The following is a 27,963-nucleotide window of genomic DNA, read 5'->3' on the forward strand; positions in this document are numbered from 1 at the left end:
CTATGGAGTCAGAATTCTAGCTCTGCCAACTGGGGCATTGTTTTGTTTCTATGTGCCTCAGTTTTTTTAGTCATTCTATGTACCTACCTCAGAAGGTGGTTGGGAACATCAACTGAGTTCATACTTGTCATTGATTCATGCTCATGATATTTCCTATACTAAATACTTTGCATGGATTATTCCCATGACAATCCATTTTCTGATAATCGTAATCGTCTTTGTCTGTCTCCAATAAACCATGGCCCTTTCCTCCTTCTAGGACACTCTCTCCAGACCTTCACATTACTGGCTTTCCTTTTATTTTAAGGACTTAAAAGACATCTTGTCAATGAGGCTTTCTCTGAGCCAATCAAGATACGTCCCCTGCATATATTCCCTTTCCATCATATTACCACAGGTTTACTTCTGCTATAACACTTATCACTTCCCAGATTACCTTTGTTTTCTTGTTTATTCTCTCTCTTCCTACATAAGCTCCAGGAAGGTAGTAAACTGTGTTCCACTCTTCACTAGAAAGTGAGTGTCTAGTATCATGCCTGCCCTATATGGTCTCTAAAAATATTGTGGAATGAATGACCAAATAACGAAATTAAGAGGTGGAGAATTTATGTGAATAAGTTTACAGTAATAAACAGGCATTTTGTTTAGTATGAGGCACAACAGGAATTCAAACACATGCCAGGATGATGCTAAAACCCACAATACCCCCCTTTGCCTCTTTCAATAGTTCTTGGAAGAGATCATAAAAGTCTGAGCTGGCTCAGAGCTGTAGCACAAGAGATAAAAAAAAAGTGAAATTAAAAGATATTCAGAGAGAACACTGACCAGAGTTTAGTAGCCATTAAGATGGTGGGTGGGGGATCATTAAGCAGAGAGAAGATTCCGACTTCAGCAACTGGACAGCTCTTGATGCCAATGAATGACATAAGACGCTCAGAGTGAGTGCTACAGAGTGGTGGTGATTAGGAGACTACATCTGGCTGTGCATTCATCCGCATCCTGGGATGGAGGTTCAAAGAGCTGCGGGCAATTGACTGCCTAGGGGATTGTGGGATGGGCCAAAAATGTGAACAAGACAATTCTTTGTTCACAGCCAAGGTACTGCTGACTCTATCCCTGTCTCATTTCTTACTCTGGTTGAGGCGATACTAGTGTCAGGTGGAAGACATTCTAAGGCCTAAATTAATTCTCATTAGATGATATCTATTACTCTTGCTCAACTACCAATCAGGTAGCTCAATGGGACAAGGCCATTGGCTATGGCATAGATCTGTCACCTCCTGTCTTGAAGCCATGTGTGTTGCTTCCTGGTACATTTCCAAGACAATGGCGCTTTTTGATATTTGTCTGGTAGTCTTCTCAAACATCAAAGTCAAGATATGTGGTTTATTTAACACAGTAGTTTGGGACTTATAAGTTTTGCCTTTGACATTTTAAAAATGAGAAATACATTTAATTTTCAAACATTTAAGAATGTCTATGGTTCTTCATGCAGAAAATCTTTGTCATATGCTGCTTCTTTTAATGCTTTCGTTTGAGGCACAAACACCAGAACTAACAGTTTAAATCCGTATTTAACAAATGACTATAAAAGGTATATAATTTCGAAGTATTAAGAATATTATGCCTAAATAACAACAGAACTCAAGAAGAAATATGTATGTTTTGCTGAAAAACATTTGAAAGGCCAATTTGTGGAAAAATTTTCTAATATAAATTGGGAAGCTTGCATTCAGATAAATCAGTTCTTTTATCCAATAATTCAAAATTTAGGGGAAAGTAATTTTAAAAGCATAGATAGATATATACACAAAGCCATTTATCATAGTGCTATTTATATTGAGAGTGGGAGGTAAAAAGAGGAAAACTCTAAATATCCAAAGGCAGAGAATGGGATCAAATACAATATACTAGAGTTATGCAATGTAGTATTATGCTTGCCATTAAAAATGATTTTATAAAAAGTTTTAATAGCAGGGCTATTTATGAAAGTATATCATGTAAATGAAATAATAAAAATTTGGTATTGATATGATATAATTAGTACATATGCATTGATGGGAAAAAAGATATTACTAGTTATTTGTAGTTACTTCATGGTAGCAGATTATGTGTGTGTGGCATGCACGTGTGTGTGGGCTCTTATCTTTCTTTGCACTTTCCAAATTGACTGTCCTGAACATGAGAGACTTTTGCAAACATGATAAACCATTCACCTTTCCAACCCTGGAGGAGAAGGCGAAAAAGGAAGAGGAGAAGGCAGGAGTCTTATGGGGTCCACAAATCGCGAGCTAAGTCTAGCGTAGGTTCAGTATCAGCCAGTACTATACAATCCCATTAGTATTTAAAGTGATTCTGATCATTTTTTTAGTATTTTCTATTTTTTTTCCTCTCAAAACATTCTTTTCCCTCATAGTTAGTTGAAAATTGCATTGCATCCTCTGTGAACATTTATTTGGGGGCATGGCTTTATCAGACGCTGGTGCAGAAGAGTGCTAACAAGACATGACAATTTTCTACTTCTCTACGTGAATACAGAGATCCATTTGAAAGTTACATTTTACCTATCTACAGTGTACAAATGACTATATTCTCAGCAAATATCTGATAAATTGGCAATTTTGATTCCAACCTGAAAGGAGAAAAGCAATGACTCTAATAACCAACAATCTTTGACAAATAGTGGCAATAAAAGTGCCCGCAGCTTCAATATCATGTAGGATTAGGGCTCTGGCATTTTTCTAGATTATGGTCTTCCAGGTTGCTGATGATGTTATGTTTTGTGAGATGGTGTGCATGTGTGTGCAATGAAAGAAAAAAAATCAGAGCAATGTATCTAAACTATAATTTTAATTTTTGTATGTGCATTGGCTTAGTGCTAATGAAAGTTATTTAGTTCTGCCTCCTCTCCCCACAGAATATAATGTAAGCTCTAATAGAAGAGCTTTTTTTGTTTTGTTTTGTTTTGGTTTGGTTTTTAATCTGTTTTAGTCACTGCTCCATCTCCTAGCACAGGAAGCAGGCAGTGACATACAATAAATATTTGTTGAATGAATAAGCGAATTAATTAAATCTTATTATGATGATATATCACCTTTGGTCAGTGCCATTGAAACAAATTGCTATTCTATTCTGGGACTTTTCACTGAATGTATTATGTTGATGGTGGTTCTTTCCATATTTTCTCATTTGTGTTGTGGAGACCCATGACATTTTAGTGCATTCATATTTTTAAATCACTAATTGAATCCATGAGTTCCTACAAAATGGTGTAGCAGTATAAAAAGCGAGTAGGTGGAGCTGTGGGTTATAGCCCCAATACTTAGGGAATTCCACCTAGATTTTTAATGTTGCATTTTCTCACTAGCAAAGAACACCACCTTCTCTGTCTGATTCTAAGAGTTGTTTGATGCTTGAAAAAAATTGTGTATAAAAGAAAGTTTGTACACAGAGAATATTTGTCAATGTATATTCTAAGTTATATAACATCTTTATAAAATAAATTGAGGATTTCCCTTAGATATTCCTCTATTTTCTACTCTTTAAGAATGCCACAAAATTGGAGAGAAAAAGAAGATGGAGAATGTGATGGTTAACCTCACTTGTCAAGTTCGGCAGGCTATAATACATAGTGATTTAATCAAACCCTAGTCTAAGTGTTGCTGTGAAGGTATTTTGTCGATGTGCTTAATATCTATAATCAGTTGACATTAAGTTAAGCGTAGATTACCCTGAATAATGTGGGTGGGCCTCATCCAATCGGTTGAGGCTTCCTGAAGAAGAAATCCTGCCTCAAGACTGTGACATCAAATCCTTCCTGAACTTCCAGCTGCCAGCATATTCTATGAATTTCAGACATGCCAGTCCCCATAATGGTGTGAGCCAATTCCTTCAAATAAGTCTCTTTACATATGTTTGCATACATGCACATGTACATGTGTGTATATGCATGTGTATGTATGTATCTGATATGTATATGTTTATGTGTATGCACTTGAGTATGTATTGGTTCTGTTTTTCTAGAGAATCTTGACTGATACAGGGAAAGAATGAACAAAGAAGAAAAGTCATGTTTATTTAAATGACACTTTGTAATCTTTTTTCTAATCTAGTGATATTTCTGAATTTGGGCAGTGTCTAAATTATAGACCCAGTGGATGAGAGTCAAACAATGTACAAGGTCATATGTTAAAGTGTCCAGCTGCTCTGCTAACAAGGCAAGCAACAGGAATTCCTGCAGTTACTTGAGTCCAGTCCCCATCCCTTACATCAAACAAAAATGTCCCAGTGTTTTGCAGGACAGGCTCCTGTCACTAAGACTGTGCTGTCAGTCTGCAAAATGGAAAATGACTCCTAATTGCCCAAATGTTCTCCTGGGTATTTAGGTAAACATGAGTACATCAATAGATTGCTTTTGTAGAATATATTGATTCTTTGTAGAGAACGGCAATGCATGCAGGCCTAAAGAAACGAAAACAAGAGTTTCGGAGGAAAAAAAAACCAAAAAAACAAACTTGCTTTGAATAGCAGGAGACGACGTTTTGGCAGCTGAGCAGGGCAAGAGCTTCATGAGCCGCTCTTTAATGCTGCGCTTGGTGCTGTTCTGAGCGTACAGGAAACCTAGAAGATACAGGATCAGTTCTGTTAATGCTGTCTGCAGAGAGAAAAGGGACGTGCTGCGGGGTTTATCAGAGAAGCCAGGCAGGAAGGATCAGGGACGCAGCCATCCACTCAGGCAATCACAGGCAGTGGGTTGGGACCCCCGAAAGGAAAAAAAAAGTTTGTTTTCTTCTTATTTAGTTTTGTTTTTATTTCTAAATGTTGTTTTGAAGATAATGACGAACAAGTGAAAGCAGAATCGTAAAATATATCTATTGAATGGCAAAAGATTAAAAAAAGCCACCAAAAAAATCTGGTGGTTTTTTTTTTGGCCCTTAGATCAGGGATAAAACAAGTATCACTAGAAGAGTTAACTGGATTGAAATTTCAATATTCAAACCAGCGCTAAGGGCCCACATGACAATTTTCTGCTATTGCTCCCCATCTTTGATTATAGCAGAGATAGATGCTTCACATAAATCATTCACACCACAATCACCTGTTAGTACCTTTGCCTTCCTGAAAATGAGAAAATAAATGTCCTTAATATGCAGCTTCATTAGCATATACTGACATGCCCAGAGATGTGACAATCTTTCCCATTTTTTACATGTGGACGCTAATGAATGGAACTTTTTCAAACAGACTAATTCTGGAAGAAGCCAGACAAGCTTGTCAAACATTAACCCAGAAATAGACGGAGCAGTATGTGTGACAGCAGATACCTGGAGATGACTCAAGAAAAATCAAAAGTGGCTGGACAGGTGAGCTTGCAAACTGCTGAAACAACTTTTGATGTCAGGAGCCAACTATCCAAGTCAGCATCAATTTACCCACACTGAGGTCTCAGACACTTGGATGTCATGTTAATAGGTAACTAGCCTCCCCAAGGTCAGCATGGAAGGTGTCAAATATAAAGCATCAGCGCAGAAACCAATTTAAATCGAGGTTCTACCATCTTTATAACAGGAATCTGGCAAATGTGTCACTTGTTCCTTTTCTAGTCCTTATCTTGGAATTATAAAAAAATTCCTGACCACAAGCCTACTGATTTAGTTTCCTAAATCATATGTTGCACCCACCAACAGTATCCACTGGCTAAAACTCATGTGTGTGTGTAGAGTGGGATGACAAAATGAAGTAGTAAATACACAAATTAAATAAGATCATTCCTCTGATTAAAAGCCCTCTAAAAGCTTCATGTTGTTTTTCTGTCGAGGACGCCAAGTATGATCTGGCCCTGTCTGAGTCTCTGGCAGCATTTGCAGCCACTCTCTCTGCTTTCTGGGCCATCCACTATCGGCCATACTACCCTTCTTGCCTTTGGTAGAACTCACAAAGCAGGCTGTCCTCTGGCCTTGACACTTACGTGGTATGAAATGTCTCGTTCAACTGCTGGGTGAGGGTCTGGCATGTAACAGAAGGTCAATAAATGCCTGGCAAATGAGTAAATAAATTCACTTTGGATATCTAAAGAAGACTTGATTCATTTCCTAGATTAGTATCTAAGTAAGCTTTTTAAAAATTTTACTTTAAGTTCTGGGATACATGTGAAGAACGTGCAGGTTTGTTACATAGGTATACATGTGCCGTGGTGGTTTGCTGCACCTATCAGCCCATCATCTAGGTTTTAAGCTCCGCATGTATGGGTAGAGTGAGGTGACAAAATGTTATAAATGTCCTTAATATTTCCCTCCCCTTGACCCCCACCCCCTGACAGACCCCCGTGTGTGATGTTCCCCTTCTTTTAAACTTGCAAAATAAATCTGGTTTACATAAAACACACCCTATATTTTGCTTCTGTTTTCCATTTCTGGAAGGATGCAACGATCTAACTACCTTCTCCTTTGTAAACTCCTCCAGGACATGAGGGTCTTACTTTAGCTCCCTACACAGGCACTCTGCTCCTCCCCTTTACGCCATTTCAAACCTCTGTGCCAGGATATGTGCTGTTCCCTCAGTTTTGTCAGCTGTTCACCAACTCTCAACTTCTGTATCACAGTGCAGCCTTTTTTTTTTTTTTTTTTTTTTTTGAGACAGTCTCACTCTGTTGCCCAGGCTGGAGTGCAGTGGCGCCATCTCAGTTCACTGCAACCTCCAGGTTCAAGCAATTCTCTTGCCTCAGCCTCATGAGTAGCTGGGATTACAGGTGCATGCCACCATGCCTGGCTAATTTTTGTATTTTTAGTAGAGACAGGGCTTTGTCATCTTGGCCAGGCTGGTTTCAAACTCCTGACCTCAAGTGATCCACCCACCTTGGCCTGCCAAAGTGCCAGGATTACAGGCGTGAGCTACTGCGCCCAGCCCCATGAGGCTTTTAAAACTCAGTTCAAACACACCTTCCTCTGGCCATCTTTCCCTCTTGTGTCTCCAACTTGCCTAAAAGAAGAAAGACCTCCTCCCTCCCCTGCTTCCCAAGCTAACTTTGGGAGAAATTTAGCTTATAGTTTAAATGATAATAGCCCTTCCCCAAAACTAAACTGCCTTTGTAAAGCTAATGAAAGATCACCAGGTTAGGAGGATGAGAGGAGCGTGAATTCTGCTAAGGTGTAGCCATAAGCTATTAGCCGTTATTCTCGAGGTCATGAGATTCATAACTTCCCCAATTACTCCTGCAGATAACATCACTACTGTAGAACCTAAGATTGGCTTTTTGAGATGTCTTTTCAGGTTTTTGCATTTCTGACAATGAATGGCTTCGCCCAGACCTGCCAACCAGTCCTGTGACCCTACCCAGAAGCCAACTCAGCATGAGGACCATTTTCCATATCCCTAGGATTGCACCCCAACCAATCAGCAGCACCCTTTCCATTGCCCATCAACTATCCTTGAAAAACCCTAGCCTCTGAATTTTCAAGGAGTCTTATTTGAGGAATAATAAAACTCCGGGTCTCTCACTCAGCTAGCTCTGTATGAATTAAGCTCTTTATTGCAATCTCTCTGTCTTGATAAATCAGCTCTATCTGGGCAGCAAGCAAAATGAACACATTGGACAGGTTACAGTATCTGCTTCAAAAAGTTAGGATCAGAGGAAATAATATATAAAGCACTTATCACAGTGACAGCCACATAATGCAGTCCAAACAAATATTAATCATTTTGTTTCACTTATTTGAGTATACCCTATTCCCTACTGTCTCAGGGCCTTTTCACATGCTATTATCTGAATTGAAACTTCTGCTTTACTTTCTCTTCGTCTGGTTAATGCCTGTTCATCCTTGAGATTTCAGTTCAATAACTTTTTGAGGAAAACCTTATAGGGCAAACCAACTAGATTATGAACAGTTATTATAGATGCCCATAGTTTTCTATGTTTCTCCATAGCAAGTATAATTAAAACAATTCATGATACAATTACATATTTGACACATGTCTTCCCTACTGAAATGGAAGATGGAAGATGTCTACTTCTAGCCTTTACAGAATAAATGTTACTGGATATGCTATACCACTGTAAGGAACCATATAACTGGACAAGCTACATGAGGGAACTCTTTCCAAGAACTGAACAATAAACAACATAGAACTGTGATGCTTGAGAGAAGAAAAATCCCAGAGGTGTGCTTCACAAATGCCCTGGATCGCCCCTGCCTGGTGACATGTTCCTTCCATAGTTCAGGGAGGTAGAGCTCATAGTCACTGAGCTGAAGTGGCAGAGATTAGAGTTCCAGGCTCCTGAAGTGGCTGGAATTTGTAGGCCAGCGTGAAGAGAGAATTGATGTATGCGTGTGTATTCTGCAGGTAGCTGGTGGGTGGGGAATTTGTGTGAAATTAAATGTGGGTTATTGAGTAAGGGCTGGGATATGCACGATCAGGGTAAGGCTTTCCAATGCTTAGCAGGCAGGGCTGAGAATGGAATGAAATAACACAAGCTACATAGAGCTGGAATGCTGCAAGGTGTTAGAGTTCTAGCCCTGCCACCCTTCCAAAGAAGACTTCACTGAGCACCTCTGGCGTTGCCCTGAGAACTCAGAAAAACCACTTTGGGAGTAAGGATAATTTCCTAGAGTAAGGGCCATAGTGTATCACTGAGGTAATAGCCAAAGTTGACTGATCCTAACAAAGAATAGACCTAAAGCTAGAAAGACCAAAAAGAGCTGCTGAACTGTGGAATGCTTCTAAACAATATTCAATATATTTTAAAAGAAGGCAACATGACCCAAACTCCTTACAATGTATCCTGATAACATCTTTTGTACTATAAAAAAATTACTAGACATGTGAGAAAGCAGAACAAATGTGACCCATAATCAAGAAAAAAGAGAAGTCAATAAAAACAGACATTAGGTAGCACAGATGTTGGAAGTTGTAAGAAATGACGTTAAAGATAGTCATAATAAGTAAAGAAAAAAGTTCAGAAGAGAAATTAAACTACAAAAGGGAACTAAATGAAAATTCTAGAAATAGAAAGAAAATTCTAAAAGGAAAACTTCATTAGATGGACTTAACAGCAGACTGAGAACTACTGAAGAAAGGATTATGAGCTTGAATAGAGATGAAAAGGAAGAAATCTGAATAATAGAAAAAGATTTAAAAATAAAGAGAGCTTTACTCATCTGTGCATCATATCAAAAAGTCCAACATAGGTATAATTAAAGAACATAATGAGAGGTGAGATAAAATTTTGAAGCAATAATGACCAAAATATTCCACATATGTTTTAAAACACAAGTGAAATCTGTTGAACCAAAAGAAGAAAACTTAAAGTATAATAAATAAATAAATAAATAAATAAATAAATAAATAAAAGAAGAATCACACATAGCTGTAGGCAAAATGCTGAAAATCAAAAATGAAAAAAGGCTTTAAAATGAAAAGAGAAGAAAAGGACCCGTACATACAAGGGTCAAATAATGTAAGAATAATTTTTCATCAAGAACAGCAGAAACACCAGAAAACAATGGAAGAGAATCCTTAAAGTTCTCAGGGGAATACAGAGACTATCAACCCAGAATTTTACCTATGTTTTTGAGAATGAAGTTGAAATAAAGATATTTTTAGATAAAATAAACCTGGGATAATTCATAGCTAAAAGCCTTGCATTCCAAGAAATGCTAAAGGAATGTCCTCAGGCTGAGGTTAAATGGCATAATACAGAAACTTGACTCTACAGGTAGAAATAGAGAGCACAGGAAATTGAAAATATGTGAATAAATATATTATCCTGTTTTCCTTTCCTACTTTCTTTGTTTAAAACAGCAAAAAAGTATTGTAGAGTTTATTACATTTGTAGATGTAAAATTTCTGACAATAATAACATGAAAGTTGGGGGAGGGTCAATGGAATTTTAATGTATGATGCTTACATTTTACATGAAGTGGTACCATATGAACTCAAAATAGTCTATAATACATGAAGGAGACATACTGAAATCTCTAGATACAAGGGAAGCAGTAAAAAATAATATAAGAAGGTATCGTCAAAACTCCAATAGAGGAATTAAAATGAAATATATAAAATATTTAATTAATTTAAAAGAAAGCCAGGGAAGAGGAATAGAGGGACAAAAAGTAGAAGGGATGAGTAGAAAATACATAAGATAGTAAATGTATACCCCACCATATAATTAAATAAGAAATTGTATTTTTTATTCATTACTGAATTCCCAGTATGTTGCACAGTGCTTAGTATATAAAATGTTCAGTCACTATCTACTGAAAGCATGAAATCAGACTATATATCTTTTATGATTGTCTCAGTATGTGCAGATTTGCTACTTGTAATTAGCAGATGCATTTAGAATGTACATATATGCTTCCTCACAGTGTGTGAAGCGATCCCTAAATAGATAGCTGTGTGTGAAGGCACTCTCTTAAGGACGATACTGACAGAATGAGGAGGTGGGACTGAATTCCCCAGCCAATCACACTAAAAGAAAGTTGATGGTGAATCTCCAAACTGCCTTAGTATGTAGGACATTTACCCTCACAGAGACTAAAAACTCTTTGTTTTCATTAATTTATTAAGTTAATATGTATTGCCACCTACAATGGACAGATTCATATCTTAAATTAATTGGCTACATAAACCACTGAGCCTAATGAGAGCATTCAAAATTAAGTCAAAATAATCCTAGTTTACCTCAAAATCCTTGTCTTTCTCCAAATTAAGTGCCTGGCCAGCTGTCATAAATTACATATTCCTTTTGGTTTTTTTAAAGGTTACATGTTCAAGAAAGTGAAAATAAGATGTTCTGTCTAAAGGCTACCATGCCTGGTTTGTAAATGAACCTGTTAAATGCTGTATTTGCTCCCACAGCTTACTACAGAATGTTACTTAATACAATATCATACTTATTACAATTTTTACTATAGGAGTGTAACAGGTAAAATTAATCTCTATTTTAGTGGGCCCATATTTAGTCTTTCACCACCCTTTAAATTGCTGTGAATTTTTCTGTCATGACTTGAAAGCAAGGATACAGAAACATTTTAGAGATATCTGGGTTTTTTTCCATTCCAGAACTTGTGAGGATAATCATATTTGCTTCATATTTATAGTCATGAACTCCTAAGCTGGCAGCTACAACCAAGAACCAAAAAATAGTGCATTCTGCTTCTTGTAATTCATCTCTGCTAGTAAATTATAAGAAGCAGGGAAAATATTTTATTTGGATGGTTTCTATAAACAAGGGACTATAATTCTTGTACATTATTTTTCATCTTTGCTATTTCTTTGAGCAGTCTAATGTGCCACATAATTATCTAAGGTATTTGTTTTCTATAAGAATTGTTTCACAAGTATTCTTGTTATCAGAGTAGTTGTATTATATTTCAAAATGTAAGATGATTTTTAAAAGCCTGAGTACTGACCTAAGATGCAACTGTATGAACTCTACTCTGGAGGGCAGGGAGGGTGTCAGTGGAAGTCGTAAGACTTTTATTTTTTTGTGCCATCAAATACAGGTAAAAATAATTGTGCAATTCTGCTTTTTAAATAGGAACTATTGGCCTGCTTGGCCCTAAATGGAAGGGCTGATATTTTAAGTTGATTATTTTATTGTAAATTAATCCAACCTAATTCTTTTTAATTTGGTTGAATGTTTTTCTTGTTAAATGATGTTTAAAAAATAAAAACTGGAAGTTCAAAAAAAAAGAAAAAACAAAATTCAGTAAACTCCCATACCTCTGCATCTAGAAGTCAAACCAAACTGCTAGTATACTAACATAACACTTTAAAGACCATAAAACAAAGCAATACAAAAAGAGATGAAAAATTACTTTTCATCTCATAAATATTTGTCCAAAAATCATTCTTTATAATGTACATATTATAAGCATTATAAATGATGTTCTTTGTAGAACTGTAAATATACAGTGGCTACATAGAAAAAAAATCCCTGCTGTCTAGAATCTAACCATCTGCATCTATTATAATACCTATGACATTGCAGATCCCGAATTCCCTGAGGGGAGGATTCTGTTTGTTTATGAATTAACTCATTTAAAAGCATTTGTTGAATGCTAACTATGTGCTAGGAACTGTCTCAGATGCTGGCAATAATGCACCGAATGAGCCAGCCAAAAAACTTCTATTTTAGTGGACCTTACACGATATTTAGGAAAGAAAAAGTAATCAACAAAAATAAATAGCAAATTATAAAGTATATCAGATATGAAGGAGGGATGGGGCCTAGAGACTTCTGTTGGTAGATATGGGTAAGAAATAGGACGGGGAAAGACATAATTTTAAATACGGTGGCCAGGGAAGGTTTCATTAGAGATATATTTGGGCAAAAATATCTACATAAGATGAAAAGGTGTCTTATCCTGTTTCGATTATTAACAATAACACAGTGTATTACATATATTAGGTACTAATATATATTTGTTGAGTGATTCATATCACTTATTAATTTATTAAGTTAATGTTTATTGCTACCTACAATGGGCAGATTAATAAATTAGTTGGCTACATAAACCACTGAGCTCAATGAGATCATTCAAAATTAAGTTTACTCCCATATCTCTGCATCTAGATGTCAAACCAAACTACTAGTATACTAGTACTTCAAACACGATAAAATGAAGTAATACAAAAAGAGAATAAAAAGGAAGTGTGTAAATATATAGGCCATTCTAACTGTGCTCTAACTAAATGAGAATGTATTCATTTTTACCAATTGGAAAGGTTTTATCTTATAATGCCTGACATTACTGAAAACACGTCAGCCCATCATCATCTTGATTGCTCCATTTTTCTGGTCATGCAGACCTCAGTAGTGGTATATGAAAGTGGTCATTCTCCACTGGCTGCTTTTTGTGTTACACAGGAAATGCCATCACATGTCAATGTCATGTGTCACTGCTGAGCGATGGGCCATGAATTATGAATTCAAAAGTACTGACAGTGGCAATGAAAGTGGTAATTTCACCATAATGAGAACTATTCTTATCTTCCTCCTTTTTGCAGTACAGCAGATAGCAAAAACTTCTATTTCCCATGGGTTAGCTTGGAAATAATGGCTCGTACTCTATTAATTCACAGTCCTGATCAGCTTCTATTTTGTGCTTTTGAAACATGGACAATGTTTTTCTTTCTAGATTTTAAGCCTGTAGAAGTCTGGTGGAAGAAAATGGCAAATAATGTTTCCACAGATCTGGTGTCTTCCCATGAATCAGTAACTATGACAAAAATTGGGCTGAGCAAAGTGGCTCATGCCTGTAATCCTAGCACTTTGGGAGGCCGAGGTGGGCTGATTACGAGGTTGGTAGATCGAGACCATCCTGGCCAACATGGTGAAACTCCATCTCTACTAAAAATACAAAAATTAGCCAGGCGTGGTGGCAGGCGCCTGTAGTCCCAGCTACTCAGCAGGCTGAGGCAGGAGAATCACTTGAACCCGGGAGGCAGAGGTTGCAGTGAGCCAAGATCATGCCATGGCACTCTAGCCTGGAGACAGAGCGAGACTCCGTCTCAAAAAACAAAACAAAACAAAATAAAAATCACCAGGAGTTTCAGGAGTACTGTGATCCCATCTGTGTTCTTTGAGTCAGTGACAAGCTGATTCATCAGTAGTGTCATGGATGCTGGGAATAGGGAGTACATTTTTTTACTAGTTGCAAATATGAACTTATTTATTAGGTTTGGGCAAAAGTAAGTGTGATTTTTACCATTGAAAGTAATGGCAAAAACTGCAATTACTTTTGCCCCAACCTAATACTGCGATGCCTATTTTTAAAGTGGACTTACAGTTCATAAATACTAGCATGACTAGACAAACAAACACATACACTCAGAATTCATTTAGTATTTTCAAATTCATTCCTGAAAATACTAGGCCCCAGATAACTTGGGGTTCATATGCTGGTAATAATTCTTGCAGAAAATTGCTGCCCAACCATGCAGTTGTTATTGGATCTTGCAGTCAGCCCCAAATCATTCACTTTTAAGAGAAGTAGCAACAGTGTTGCTGACTGAATATGAGGAAAATACCTACATTTCATTTTTTAACTTTTTGAACTTGGGAGGCAGACAATGACCTTCCTAATTGACCTGTTTTGTTATGCTTGATTATAAAATAGTTTGTCTATCAGTTTAAAAGAAGGCAACTAGAAGGTGCTTGAATTTGCTGAAAACGATCTACAGATTCCAAATGCAAATGGAGTAAATTTGACTCTACTTAGAGTGGCTACCTAAATACACCTGTTTCTCATAAAATTAATGCTACCCTCTCTGTCAGCCTTTCCATCTCTCTATCTGTCTTTCTGTCTGTGTCTCACTCTTTCTTAGTCTTTGTGCCTTTGCTTTTATCTTTGTCTCTGTCCCCCTATTCTTCTCTGTCCCTGAGTTTCTCTGGCTCAATGTCTCTCTCTGTCTCATTGTTCTTCTACATCTCTGTTTGTGTCTCTCCTTTATCTTTTTCTGCTCTGTTTCTGTCTCTACCCTGACTCAGTCTCTCTCTCAATCAAGGCAGGGTCCTATTTAATCTTCTTTACCTTGGTGTTGACTGTGTCCTTAACAAAACAGAGAGAGTTTTGGTCAGTTGAGCGCAGAATAATTATTGCATGTTATCTGAGGCAAATGTTAGCAAACAACTGGATGGTCAAAAGCTGTAATGCTTTCTAAAGCCACTTCTAAGTGTGTTTGTTTTTATCACCTCTCTGCTGTACTGGCAGAACTAGCCAGAGAATACTAGCAGAAAACAACATGGAAAAGGCATCAATTTTCCTTGGGATCTTTTAAGATTGATCAACTGAACCTCAATTTTCCCTTGCTCCTCTGAACAAATTGCCAAAACTACTTCAACAGGGCTATCCTTTGTGTGGGGGTTTGGAAATTATCTAGAGTTCGTTATAAATAGGGTGACAAGACCTTCGTTTGTCCAGGATGCTGCCAGTTTATGGGAGTTGTCCTAACACCCCATAGTCTGCACCCCCTTTTCATGTTCAAAAATGTTCTTGTTTAAATGGTAAATTATATGTTCATGCAATATTAGCAACCAGTATGGTCTGTTCCACAGACTAAGGTACAGTCATTGACTAAGTGAATACTTCATTGCACTGTAAACAATGTAAATAATGCAATTTCATTTTAAAAAATGGTGTTTTAAAAATAGCTAAATTAATAGAGAAGGTGAAATAGGAAACTAAAAATGTTTTTGTGAGCACATTAAAGCTCACATTTATGATGGAAAGATTTGGAACTTTAGGGTTCAGGGAGAACTCATTTGAATCTAAGCGCTGCCACTTTTTGTTTGTAAGGCTTCGGAAAAGTAACAACATCACTGAGCCTCTGTTTTTTTTTTGTTTTGTTTTGAGACATAATCTCACTCTTTCACCCAGGCGGGAGTGCAGCAGCTTGATCATGGCTCACTGCAGCCTCGAACTCCTGGGCTCAAGTGATCCTCCCGCCTCAGCCTCCCAAGTAGCTGAGACTACGGGCACACACCACCATGCCCCAGTATTTTTTTTTCTTTTTTTTAGAAATGGGGTCTTGCGATGTTGCCCAGGTTGTTCTTGAACTCCTGGGCTCAAACAGTCCTCCCCACTCAGCTTCCCAAAGTGCTGGGATTACATATGTGAGCCACCTCATCCAGCCACCTTGCCTCTTTGATCTCACCTGTATATGAGGTAAGCAGCCAAAGCAAAAAGGAATTTATCAAAAATGACAGCAGTATCTTTTTGGATATAACCTAAACCTAATGTACTATTTCTTTTCCTCAAGCTAACACAAATAACTCATATTTATTTTTATATTTTTTAATTGAGGTTTTGATCAGTGAGCCGTGATCAAGCTCCATGCTGGAGTACAGTGGTGTGATCTGGGCTCACTGCAACCTCCACCTCCCAGGTTCAAGCAATTCACCTTCCTCAGCCACCCGAGTAGCTGGGATTACAGGTGCCTGCCACCACACCCAACTAATTTTTGTATTTTTAGTAGAGATGAGATTTCACCATGTTGGCCAGGCTGGTCTTAAACTCCTGACCTCAAGTGATCCACACACCTCAGCCTCCCAAAGTGCTGCGATTACAGGCATGAGCCACCGGGTTGAAGCATTTTTAACAATCAAGCATTGTAACTTGAAACTTTTCTTTGGGATAAGCCAAGCATGCCTTTAATATCAGAAAGCAAGCGACAGTTGAGTAAGGTTGATTCTTCTGATGGCAAGAGAACACAAATAAATTGATTCTTAATAGGATTTGGGATTACAAGGTGTATTTTCATGTTGGAGTGTCCATTATACAATGAATCTTCTCCTCCAATGTCACCCACAGTAACTAGTATATATTCTTAGGTATTGTCTAGGCTACTCTGTTCATTTTATGGCTGGCCCATCACCTTACCACTGCCTTTTAATAACATATTTGAAGGGATTTTCAGGAAAAACAGTCACTTGTTTCCTTTTGTTCATTCTTTTTATTTTCTCTTAGTATAAAATCCTGCAGAATCTCATAGTCTACTCTAAGAGCTTTGGCTTCTACTCAGAGTGAAATAAGGAGAAAACGGAGGAGGATTTTTTAGCAGAGGTATGATATCATCATATAATGTTTTATTCAACAACATTAATTGAGCACCTATTTGGCACTGGCAAAAACATAGTCCTTGCTCTTGTGAAATGTATAATCTAATGGGGAAGGATTAACAATAGAACAAGAAATGAATTAAACAATAGATCAAGAAAGTCCTCTAAATTTCATCTTGAACATGGTCTTGTTCTAAGAAAAGATGCAGACAAATAATGCCTAAGATGCAATGCTCTAACAACAATAAGAACAAAGAGAACCTTCTATGTGCTAAGTACTTTACAAGCATCATATTATTTAACCTTCACAAGAGCCCCACTTGTGGCAGATAACATTATGAAAGCCAAATTATAGCAGAGGAAATTGATGGTAAAGATGCATGCAGTTTGTAAGTGGCAGTATCAGGAATGTGAACACTTGTTCATCTGTCTAACTCTTGGGTCTGACATTCTGACTTCTGTACTGCACTAACAATGGCTCCACAAAATGGAACACTTATTGGATGTGTCTAATTGTGTAGTTTCTAGCTGCAGAAAATTTGTTTCTCTTTGTGGTATGGTTTTAATTTCCTTCTCTGCCTCTTTGGTTAAGCTTCTTAACCCATCTTGTCTTGAATATAGTCCTGAGAGCATGGTGTCTTTCATTCCTTTGCTAGAAATGCTACCTCTAATTCTATTTGCAGTAGGACATCCATCAAATTCCTGGTGGTATTAAAAAATAATAATGTGGTTTAGGAGAAAGCTGCACTAGGAGATCCAATTTTTTCATCTGAAAAATGGGGCTAATAATAGATGACACTAATCTCAAGGAAGTTGGGAGATGAATGAAGTAATTGTTTCTGCAAAATGCTTCAAATTCCAGAAGAAATAACATATAATCCATTATAATTTTTGATGTGAGACAGTACTTTCCTTTCCTGAGTTCTTTTGTGTCACTGTATTTAATTTTCATCTTTTAACAATGTATTTATATTCAATAAAAGTCTTTGTTCATTAATTTAACCAATAAGTATTTATTGGATATAAGGTAGACCCTGTGCCAGGCACCTGGAAAGAAAATCAAATAGAATAGTCAATGAAGCAAAGTCTTTACAATCTTGTGAATATCCATTACTTGGCCATGATTGCTCATTAGAATCGCCAAGGTGGCTTTAAAAAATTAGCCATGCCTGATCATTCCAGACCAACTGCATCAGGTAATTCTAATGGGAGGCCAAACCTGAGAACCACTGTTCTGCTTTGGGAAAATACGATGCCAGATAGGTTTTCTTAAGAACTGTAGACTTTTGATATTGCAAGCTGATTCCTGGTGGGCTAGAGTTGGAGCTTTTTAGCTCAAACACTTTTTATTTTAAAAAATTAACTGGGCCAAAAACTAAAAATACACATATTCCACTTAAAATGTTGGATTTCTGGCTTCTGAGGAGGAACCGGACGGTCTGGCAACCTTTTGTCTGCATTTCTGTATGGCAGAAATTGGATGGGTCTGGTGAGGAGCTGCCCCTTTCACACAGGACATGCATGCTCGGTTTGCCAGTTTCCTCTGTTGCTTATCACACCCAATGCTAAGAGACAAGTCAAGTGCTATTCATCTTGGTTCACTTAACTCATTTACATTAGCTGCCTGGCCCCTGTAGGAATTTAACCTTTTTAATCTCCTCTGGTTGTTTACACATGGACATTGTAAGTGGTTTGAATTGTGTCTTTCAAAAATTCATGTTCATCTAGAACTTCAGAATGTGGCCTTATTTGGAAAATAGAATGTTTGCAAATGCAATTAGTTAATATAAAGTTATATTGGTTTAGGCTGGGCCCTATAGCCAATAACTGGTATCTTCTGGAAGGAGAAGACAGACACACAGAGAGGGAAGCAGGCCATGTGAGGACAGAGGCAAAGACTGAAGGGAAGCCAGCTAAGAGCCAAGAAATGCCAAGGATTTCCCGTAATGACCAGGAGCCAGGAGAGGAACAAGAATAGGTTCTCCTTCAGAGCCTCCAGAAAGAGCCTACCCTGCGGAGACCTTAATGAAGACTTCTGGCCTCCTAAACTGTGAGAGAATATATTTATCTTGTTTTATGCCATCCAGTTTGTGGAAATTTGTTACAGCAGCTCTAGAAAAGTGATATACACATCAGTTAACAGATTTTCAAAAACACCAGAGAAAATAAAATTAAGCCATGTCCATATATTCATCCCCTACTGTATATAGAACAATGTCTGCACATACAGAATCCCCAAAATGTAAGACAAGGGGCTCTACTTGTGGTGCCTTCTCGTTAGTACTGGTATTTATTTTTTTTAATTACTGCCAAGCTCACTCATCCCAGGCAAATTAGTCCACCACACACTACCATGGAGTGGATTTCTACTTGTGTGAAATTGGCATGTTCTAGATTCTGTACTGTTAGTATTAGGTAAATATCAATTGAGGCTGAGCATTCACAAAGAACTAAACTAAAAGTAAATATTGTCCAGTTTTTGTTTCAATTAATTAATTAATCACATTTATTGAATAACTGATGACTTTCCATATCACTGAGACTAACAGCCAAATTCCCTAATTAGCAACCTGTGGACAACCCACCCCCTCCAACCCACCACCCCTAAATCTCATCTGTCTCCTCTTCTATTTTCCTCTCCTAATTTCTTTCCTTGCCACTTGCTGGTCACTGTGCCTGAAATGTCTCCTCTCAAAAATCTTCAATATCTCTCCGTTACCTCCTTCAGGTCTTTATTCCCTTGCCACCAACTCAGCGAGGCCTTCTCTCACAGTGCACTTAAAACTGTGTCCTCACAAAACTACTTCCTATTCTCTTTCAATTTTACCCAATAGGTTGGCTAATGTTATAGCCTAAATTGTACCTGCCCCTCCCTCCCCCCGCCACCCACATTCATAGTGAAGTTCCAACTCCCAGTACTTCAGATTATATTTGGAGATAATGTTTTTAAGGAGGTAATTAAGTTAAAATGAGGCCATTAGAGTGGGGCCCTGATCCAATATGATTGGTGTCCTTAAAAGAGAAAGATATACTGTGATGTCTAAGCCCAGAGGAAAGGCCAGGTGAGGACGCCGTGAGAGCACAGCTGTCTGAAAGCCAAGGAGAGAGGCCTCAGAAGGAGAGAGGCCTCAGAAGGAAAGACGCCTGCTGGCAGTTCTGTCAGGAGTTCTGATCTTGGATGTCCAGCCTCCAGAACTGTGAGGCCAGTAATTTCTGTTGCTTAAGCCATTCAGTCTTTGACATTTTCTTATGGCAACCTATGATGGTGAACTTTGTATGTCAACTTGACTTAGCTAAGGGATACCCAGATACCTGGTCAAATATTCTTTCTTGGTGGGTCTGTGTTTCCAGAAGATAGTAGCATTCAAATCAGTAGACTGAGCAAAGAAGACCCACCCTCACCAGTGTGGGTGGACATCATCTAGTCCTTTGAAGGCAGAATAGGAAGGCATAGGAGGGTAAGTTCCCTCTCTTCCTCAGCTGGGGCTTCCATCTTCTCCTGCCCTTGGGCATCCTGGTTCTCAGGCCTTTGGACTCCAGAACTTACATCAGTGCCCCTTTCAGACTCCAACTTGATTATGCCACTGACTTTCCTGGTTCTCCAGCTTGCAGGTGGCCTCTCATGGGACTTTTTGGTCTTCGTAATCATGGGAGCCAATTCCCGTAATAAATCAACCTCTTTCTGTTTCTCTCTTTGTATACATAGTCTATTAGTTCTGTTTCTTTGGAGAACCTTGGCTAGACAACATAGCCCTAGCAAACTAACAGAGCTAACCACATGACTTATTGTCCAACCTGGAACACCACTAACAATGAATGAAGGGGATATTATTAATAATGATATCCAGACACTTGGCATAAACTGTAACTTCCCATGTATATCAGGACATTTGGTAGCCTTATCCATAGTACCTATCATTATAAATGCACAATGCACTTTAGTTAGTTAGATGTTTATTGCCTGCCTCTCTCCACCAGATAGTAAATTCCTTGAGGGCAGAGGTTTTTGTGCTTTTACTGCTTTATATCTAGCACCTAAGTATCTGGGACATAGTAGAGTCTCAATTGAAGAAACTGAATAAATAACTGTAAACTGTAAGGATGTGGTTAATGTTCACTGATCTATCTATATCTATGTCTATGTCTATATCTTATCTATCTATCTCTATCTCATCTGTCTATGAAACTTTCTCAATGCGACTACCAATTATTTTGTACCTGCTATTGGCTAAGCAAGGTACTAGGCATTTTACATATGTTATCACTCATTTTTACAACAACTTTGCAAGCTGCTTATGGTTTCTATTTTAAACTTGACCCAAATACCTCAGAGATTTTAGGTAACTTCTCCTATACCGCTCAGCATATAGCTAAAGATTCAAACTTATTGCAAAAATGATTTTTGTACATTCTTGGCAGTTAATAACATAAATGCAGATTTCTAGCTTATCAAATTTAATGATCAATACTTAGGATATTGTTAACTGTACATGTTGATATGCCAGTGTTATCTACAAATTATATCAATGTGGGTTCAGAATAAATTGTATTTTTTAAAAAAGTGTGGGTAGAAAGATCCCTAATGCTTTAATCCTAAATCCTCTATCAGTATAACAGAAAAATCAGGGACAACAAATCAATGTCCCTAAGATGGATATGAGTAGCTCTTCCTGCTAATTTGATTTTTAGTAACTAATTATTTAGGCTGGCACACAATGTGAAATATTGTCCTTGAAAACAGGCCCTGCTGCTCAACATTTTATTTATTAGAAACTGAGCCAGGAAAATCTAATGTTAAAATTTATCATAGCAGCTGAGGGGTTATGTCCTGATGAAGTAAAATAATGCCATGACAAGTTGATAGATGTTTTCTGATATCTTCTTATCACTATCTTGACCAGACCAAAATATTGCCTAAGAGGATTCTTTTGAGTTACGCAAAGTGAAGTCACATTTTGCATGCAAATTTGAAATAGGACCCTATAAATAATCAAGTCTTACACTATTTGCAAGTTGAAAATAATTCAATACACAAGTTTTTGTTACATTTGTCAAGAATTTCATAACTTCAAAGCTGGCTGGCTGAATGAATGGTGAGCTCTTTAGGATATTGTGCTAAGGTAATATCCCTTAAAGCTTGCAGATAAACTCTGGCCATCCTTATTAGCCTTATGGAAAAATCCACTAAGACCTTAAACTACTTGAGGTCTCCAAGAACATATTCTTCAAATAAAACATGATCCCTGTGTAATTCACTCTGACTAGGCTTCATCCTAAACACAGTGGAACTAAATTTTTTTTTTTTTTTTTTTTTTTTTTTGAGACGGAGTCTCGCTCTGTCGCCCAGGCTGGAGTGCAGTGGCACGATCTCGGCTCACTGCAAGCTCCGCCTCCCGGGTTCACGCCATTCTCCTGCCTCAGCCTCCTGCGTAGCTGGGACTACAGGCGCCCGCCACCACGCCCGGCTAATTTTTTGTATTTTTTTAGTAGAGACGGGGTTTCACTGTGTTAGCCAGGATGGTCTCGATCTCCTGACCTCGTGATCCACCCGCCTCGGCCTCCCAAAGTGCTGGGATTACAGGCGTGAGCCACCGCACCCGGCCGGAACTAAATTTTTAATCCTGAAAATGCTAGCATCACTCAATTCCATTCTACAAATATCTGTTGATGCTTAGGACTTACTAAGTCTGCCCTGATACTCTCCCCAAGGATCTCAGGGTTTTATTGGAGAGAGGGTGAACTTGTTAGACATAAAACAAAATAATTTTAAAAATGACCTCACTCGGGGGGCTAATCCTGTGCCTAAGTCTGTCATTCAGAATGTGCTACTGTATTGAATCTATCAGATTCTCCAGCTCTTCCAGATCTCAATGAAATGGAATATAGGGCTCCTTAGGAAACCCAAGACCACCTATTTTAGAAATATGCTATAACTAAACATTGAAAAAGGCACATTATAAGTGCTGTCATATGTAAGCTTTAAAAGAATCACTTATAAAGGAAGAAATGAAACCCGGGGATGATCAGAAGTCTGAAAACTAACGGAGTGTGTACATTAACCTGGTAGATTACTAAGGCCACCCCAAAAACTATGTTTCATTCACCTTTGTGTCCCCAGCATCACGCACAAGGCCTAGCATTGACTGTTCAATACATATCTGTTTAATGAATGCATCATTGTTGGTTGAATTTAAAAGGAGAAAGAGAGGCAGGCTCCTCTTCATAAATAAATCATGACTTTTTCAAGATTCCCAAAATAATTAGCGTTCCACTAAAGCAATCTGAAGTGCCAGGTCCTGGCAAACCTATCTGTCCCTGGGAGACAAGCACGTTCAGAAAAGCAGAACCTTCAAACTTGCAGAGCCAGCTCATACTAGGTGCCCTTCTTACCTTAGGCTACTGGTTAGTGAGAGTTGGGGAAAGTGGGGAAGGAGCCCAGCACTGTCAACAGACTTTATTGGTTGAAGAAAACAGTGTTGTTAAAACACTCACAGATCATAAAAAGAAAAAAAAAAAAAAACACCCAAGGATATAAAATTGAGAAAAGATATCCGGAGAAAGCAATATTGTGTTCTCGAGCTAAAATTTCATAGGAAGCTTTTGAAAATGACCTCCTGGGTAAGGAAAATTATGGATCCTGTCTATTCTCTGATTGAGCAAACACACTGAATTCAATACAGTCTCAGCACCACATGTGCATAGAACAGAGCAGGACAATTTGTCTGATAAATGCGTTTATAGCAACAATATTTATGAGATCTATGTAGGCTTTGAGACATTGAGCTGAAGAAGTTTGAGCTTCATGTTAACAATGATAGCAACACAAGCCATTTTGTTTTCTTTGAGAGTGCTTTACAAAGCACTATCCAATTTAATCATGAAAAGAAAACAGTCCTATGAGATAAGCATGAAAAAGTTTAGGAAGCAGAAAATGTTAAAGCTCAATTGCGTTTAGTTGAAACTCCTTTTTTCAGGTCTTCCCATACTGGGTTTCTCTTTTTCTTTATGTCCTTGTTATTTAAAATGTAATAAGGACATTGGTACTTATTGGTCTCATCAGCCTCACCCGGTAGCTTGTTAGCAATGCAGAATCTTCTAACTCACTCTTGAGCTACTGAATCAGAATTTGCATTTAATAAGATTCTCAGGTGATTTGTATGCACATTAAATTGTGAAAAGCATTATCTACATGGTGTCATATTAGTCATCTGGAATGCCTGCTTTTGGAATCTTAATTCATTATGAATGAGGGATAAGTAGAGGGCACTGTTATAAGAATATGGTGTCAATCTATGAATCTTCTCAAAACATAATCAGATTCAAATATTAATGGCATCAGTGATACCAATATAGTATAGGTTAAAGTTATAGACTCTGAATCCTGGTTTTGCCACTTACTGTGTGGCCCTGGGAACACTCCTTAACTCTTTAAGCTTCAGTTCCTCATTTATAAATGAGAATAAGTATACTAAACTCAAGAGGTTATTGTAAAGGTCAAATGAAATGAGTACCCAGAGTGGGCACACAGTGAGTTTGCAGTCATATTTATTCTTTAAGTATGACGTGAAACAGAGATTCACTCCAGCTGTCTATCTTTCCAAGAAAGGAAAAAAAAACACAACCTTTTAAAGTCTTTCTTTTAGATTTTCACTAAGTCATTCCTTTGAATACTATCATGGAGACCTGCTTTGTGTTAGCTTCGATCTATGGAATTCTGCGGTGGTACAAGGTCATGATGAGCTTCCAGTGAATTATCCCACAAGGAAACCTTGACACATTTTCTGGACTTTTCACCACAGAGATTACTCATGTCTTCTCATATTCTGATTCTAAGAGGCCAAAATTATTAGGTAATGGGGTGACTTGAACTCTCTCCCTTTTTTGGATACAAGTCTGGCCCTTCTAGGGTTGATACACTTCAAAAATTATTCTTAAAATCTGTGGAAAAACTGAAAAGAAGCTCAGATAAATTCTCTTTTCCAGGAGTCTTGGAGACAAGGGGACAGAGGAAGAGTGATCTGTGCAGGGATGCTGGAAACCACAGGGAGACTACAGGAATTGAATCCTAGAAAAAGGAGCTGATTACAGGAGGGTCAGCTGAAAACAAGGAGCCATGGCATACCCAGTTTAGTTCTCTAGCACCATCCTGGCAGCACCATACCAGCCAGCAAGGTATTAGGCTGGTGCAAAAGTGATTAGTATTGCACCAGCCTAATATTTTATTTTTGTTGTTATTGCTATTTTTTGAGATGGAGTTTCACTCTTGTTGCCCAGGCTGGAGTGCAATGGCATAATCTTGGCTCACTGCAACCACCACCTCCCGGGTTCACGTGATTCTCTTGCTCCAGCCTCCCAAGTAGCTAGGGTTACAGGTACCTGCCACCACACCAGGCTAATTTGTGTATTGTTAGTAGAGACGGGGTTTCACCATGTTGGCCAGGCTGGTCTTGAACTCCTGACCTCAGATAATCCACCCTCCTTGGCCTCCCAAAGTGCTGGGATTACAAGCGTGAACCACTATGCCCGGCTAAGCCTAATATCTTAAAGAAAATAACTAATAAAAAATTAAATGACTGTGTTCTCTCTGGTATGTGTAGTGGCAACGTGAAGATCCAACTTTTGTTCTGAGTGAAACAAGAAACATGGAAAATGCTTTATGAAAACATATTACATAGAGATGACTTATTTAATATTGTGCCATTGTTTCTCATATGGGAATAATTTCCTATATATGTGGTGTGCAATTTAAAATTAGATATCATAAACCACTAGGGTAAAAATATATGAGGCCAATACCGGGATGCTGTTTCAGCATGCAGAATCATTATTCTTTATAGAGCTAACAGATTCTTAAAAGACAGGCTGAGAGTTAAGGATCTGAAAACACTGCAAACTGTCAAAGGCATACGAGGAATTTAACAATGCAAAATGAAATTTAAGTGAAGTACCTTAGTTCGTCTTCTTGCTTTCCTACTGAACAGCAACCCTATGTCTTTCTGTAGAAATGTTTATTTTGCACCATTATTTTGACACGTTCAAATATGACACTTTGGTCTTATATTACTGCATATTTAAGCATGAGACATCAATCAGATACATGTAAGAAATATGTTGGTTTGGTCCAGAAAGGCAGGACAACTCAAAGCTGGGGCAGGGTAGCCACTATAAGACTTCAAAAGAACCTTGGTCTCCACAATCTTTTATCTGAACCTAAACATTTCCTTTCTATTGATCTCAGGTCTTTAGACAAACCCAACCAATTGCCAATCAAAAGATGGTTAAATTTACCTATAGCCTGAAGCCCCCACTTTGAGTTGTCTTGCCTTTCTGAACCAAATGAATGTACTTCTTAAATGTATTTGATTGATGTCTAATGCCTCTCTAAAATGTATAAAACCAAGCTGCGCCCCAATCACCTTGGGCACATGTTCTCAGGATCTCCTGAGGGCTGCGTCACGGGCCACGGTCACTCATATTTGGCTTAGAATAAACCTCTTCAAATATTTTACAGAGTTTTGCTCTTTTCATCGGCAGAAATTAATGAGAAACTAGCAATGCCTTTAATTGCCTGAGCTGGTTACTTGAGCAGACTGTCATCCACGCCTCCCTCCTCTGAAGCCCTACTTGCTGCCCCACTCTATTAGATTCTCAATTTTAGATCAACTGCTGCAGGTGGTGCCTGGCTCTACTTGATGGGCTCCCCTCAGTTTGCCAAAGATTTATAAAAGCAGTGTTTTAAAGAATGGCGTTTACCCACTGAGCTAATTTTCCTCTCAGTTAGAATTCCATCATTCTTTAGCCTTAAGAGTAAAAAGTGAAAGGAGAATGGAATTAACTAGAGAACTGCCTATAGTTCTCTATGTGACTGTTGTGTTACCCTTCTCTAATAGAATAACTCTCTGCTCTTATGGTCAAGGTGGTGTCATCCAGAGATGAGATACAAGAATCCAGGGAAATTTTTTAATCAATGATTGATTTTATGGAGCATTGATTTATAATAGTAACAATAATTTAAAAGTATATATATGTATGTGTGTGTGTGTGTGTGTGTGTGTGTATATATATATATATATATATATATACAGATATATAGATATATATTTGAAACCCTAGGAAAGTTATATGGGCATCAAAAAATTCATTTTGGAATCATTTGTCAATTTTGCCTTGAAGATTCAGAAGCCTTCTGGAATTTTCTGAACACAAATAATTAAACAGTATAGTTTCCACATTATCTCTCTTTTTAAAAAGATGGGTGCTTAAATATACAGAAAACAACTTTATTATTGATTTTTAAATGTAATACAAAACACCTAACCAATGTACAGCATTGAAACAACTCATCAACTTATCTGGCATCCTTGATTTGAGAGTCCTTAACAAAATGCTAATTTAATTAAGCCTTAACTGTTTTTTTCTGACACCCTGATTAGAAAATGTTCAACTAATAATATAATCTTAAATACCAATAATGTTTTAAATGTTTACAAATTCGTGCAAGAACTCTTGATTCAAATTTGATTTCCTTTCTGTCTAAACCAATCTATGAGGTAACAATTTTACTCGTGTTTATCCTTGGTCATCTGAGGATGTAGCAGTAAAGAAACAGTAGTCAGAAGGTGTTTTTAGGAGAAGGAGGAGGAGGAAGAGGATGAGGCATGGGAGTAGGAATAGGATCAAGACTAGAGTAGTTTTGGAAAAAAGCATTTAAGAGAGGCAGTTTTTTCAGCCCAGTTCCAAGACATTAGATGATGTTATTAGAACTTAAAAGGAAAAACGTTCTGCTTGATGAAATGACATTTTGCATATAGGAAGTATGTTACGTTGCTAGGGCTGCTCTAATAAAATACCACAGACCAGGTGGCTTAAACAACAGAAATTTATCTCACGGTTCTGGAGGCTGGACATCCAAGATGTAGGTGTCAGCAGGTTTGGTTACTTTCAAGGCCTCTCTTTTTGTCTTATATAGATGAGCACCTTCTCACTGACCTCACATGCCCTTTTCTCTGTGCTAGTGTCTCCCTGGTGTCTTTTTCTCTTTTTATAAGGAAACCAGCCATACTGAATTAGGGTTTCACCCTAATGACCTTATTTTAACTTTAATGAGTAAAATCACAGCCTCACAGATTGGTTTAGACTGAAAGAAAATCTAATTCGAATCAAGAGTTCCCATGCATGCATTTCATAAAATTTAAAATATTATTGGTATTTAATATTACACAAGTAGTTGAATGTTTTCTTTCTTTCTTTCTTTCTTTTTTTTTTTTTTTTTGAGATGGAGTCTTGCTCTGCTGCCCAGGTTGGAGTGCAGTGGTGCAATCTCGGCTCACTGCAACCTCTGCCTCCCAGTGTCAAGTGATTCTCCTGCCTCAGCTTCCCGAGTAGCTGGGACTACAGAC

At 37.8% G+C, this 27,963-nt stretch overlaps 1 protein-coding gene across 7 annotated transcripts in view; it reads right to left on the bottom strand.

Annotated features, from left to right (window-relative positions):
• Positions 1 to 27,963, bottom strand: part of KCNIP4 (potassium voltage-gated channel interacting protein 4) — a 1,217,373-nt gene that overhangs the window by 149,549 nt on the left and 1,039,861 nt on the right. The window contains exon 2 of one of the 7 annotated variants that reach the window (XM_063705093.1): positions 4,515 to 4,620. The exons of 5 other annotated variants lie outside the window; for them this stretch is intronic. In XM_063705093.1, the coding sequence (XP_063561163.1) occupies positions 4,515 to 4,620 (106 nt within the window). The remainder of the gene's footprint in view (positions 1 to 4,514; positions 4,621 to 27,963) is intronic. One more of the 7 variants, XM_063705092.1, reaches the window with a different exon arrangement.

This window comes from Gorilla gorilla, chromosome 3, assembly GCF_029281585.2.
Source record: "Gorilla gorilla gorilla isolate KB3781 chromosome 3, NHGRI_mGorGor1-v2.1_pri, whole genome shotgun sequence".
In the NCBI taxonomy this organism is placed as follows: Eukaryota; Metazoa; Chordata; class Mammalia; order Primates; family Hominidae; genus Gorilla; species Gorilla gorilla.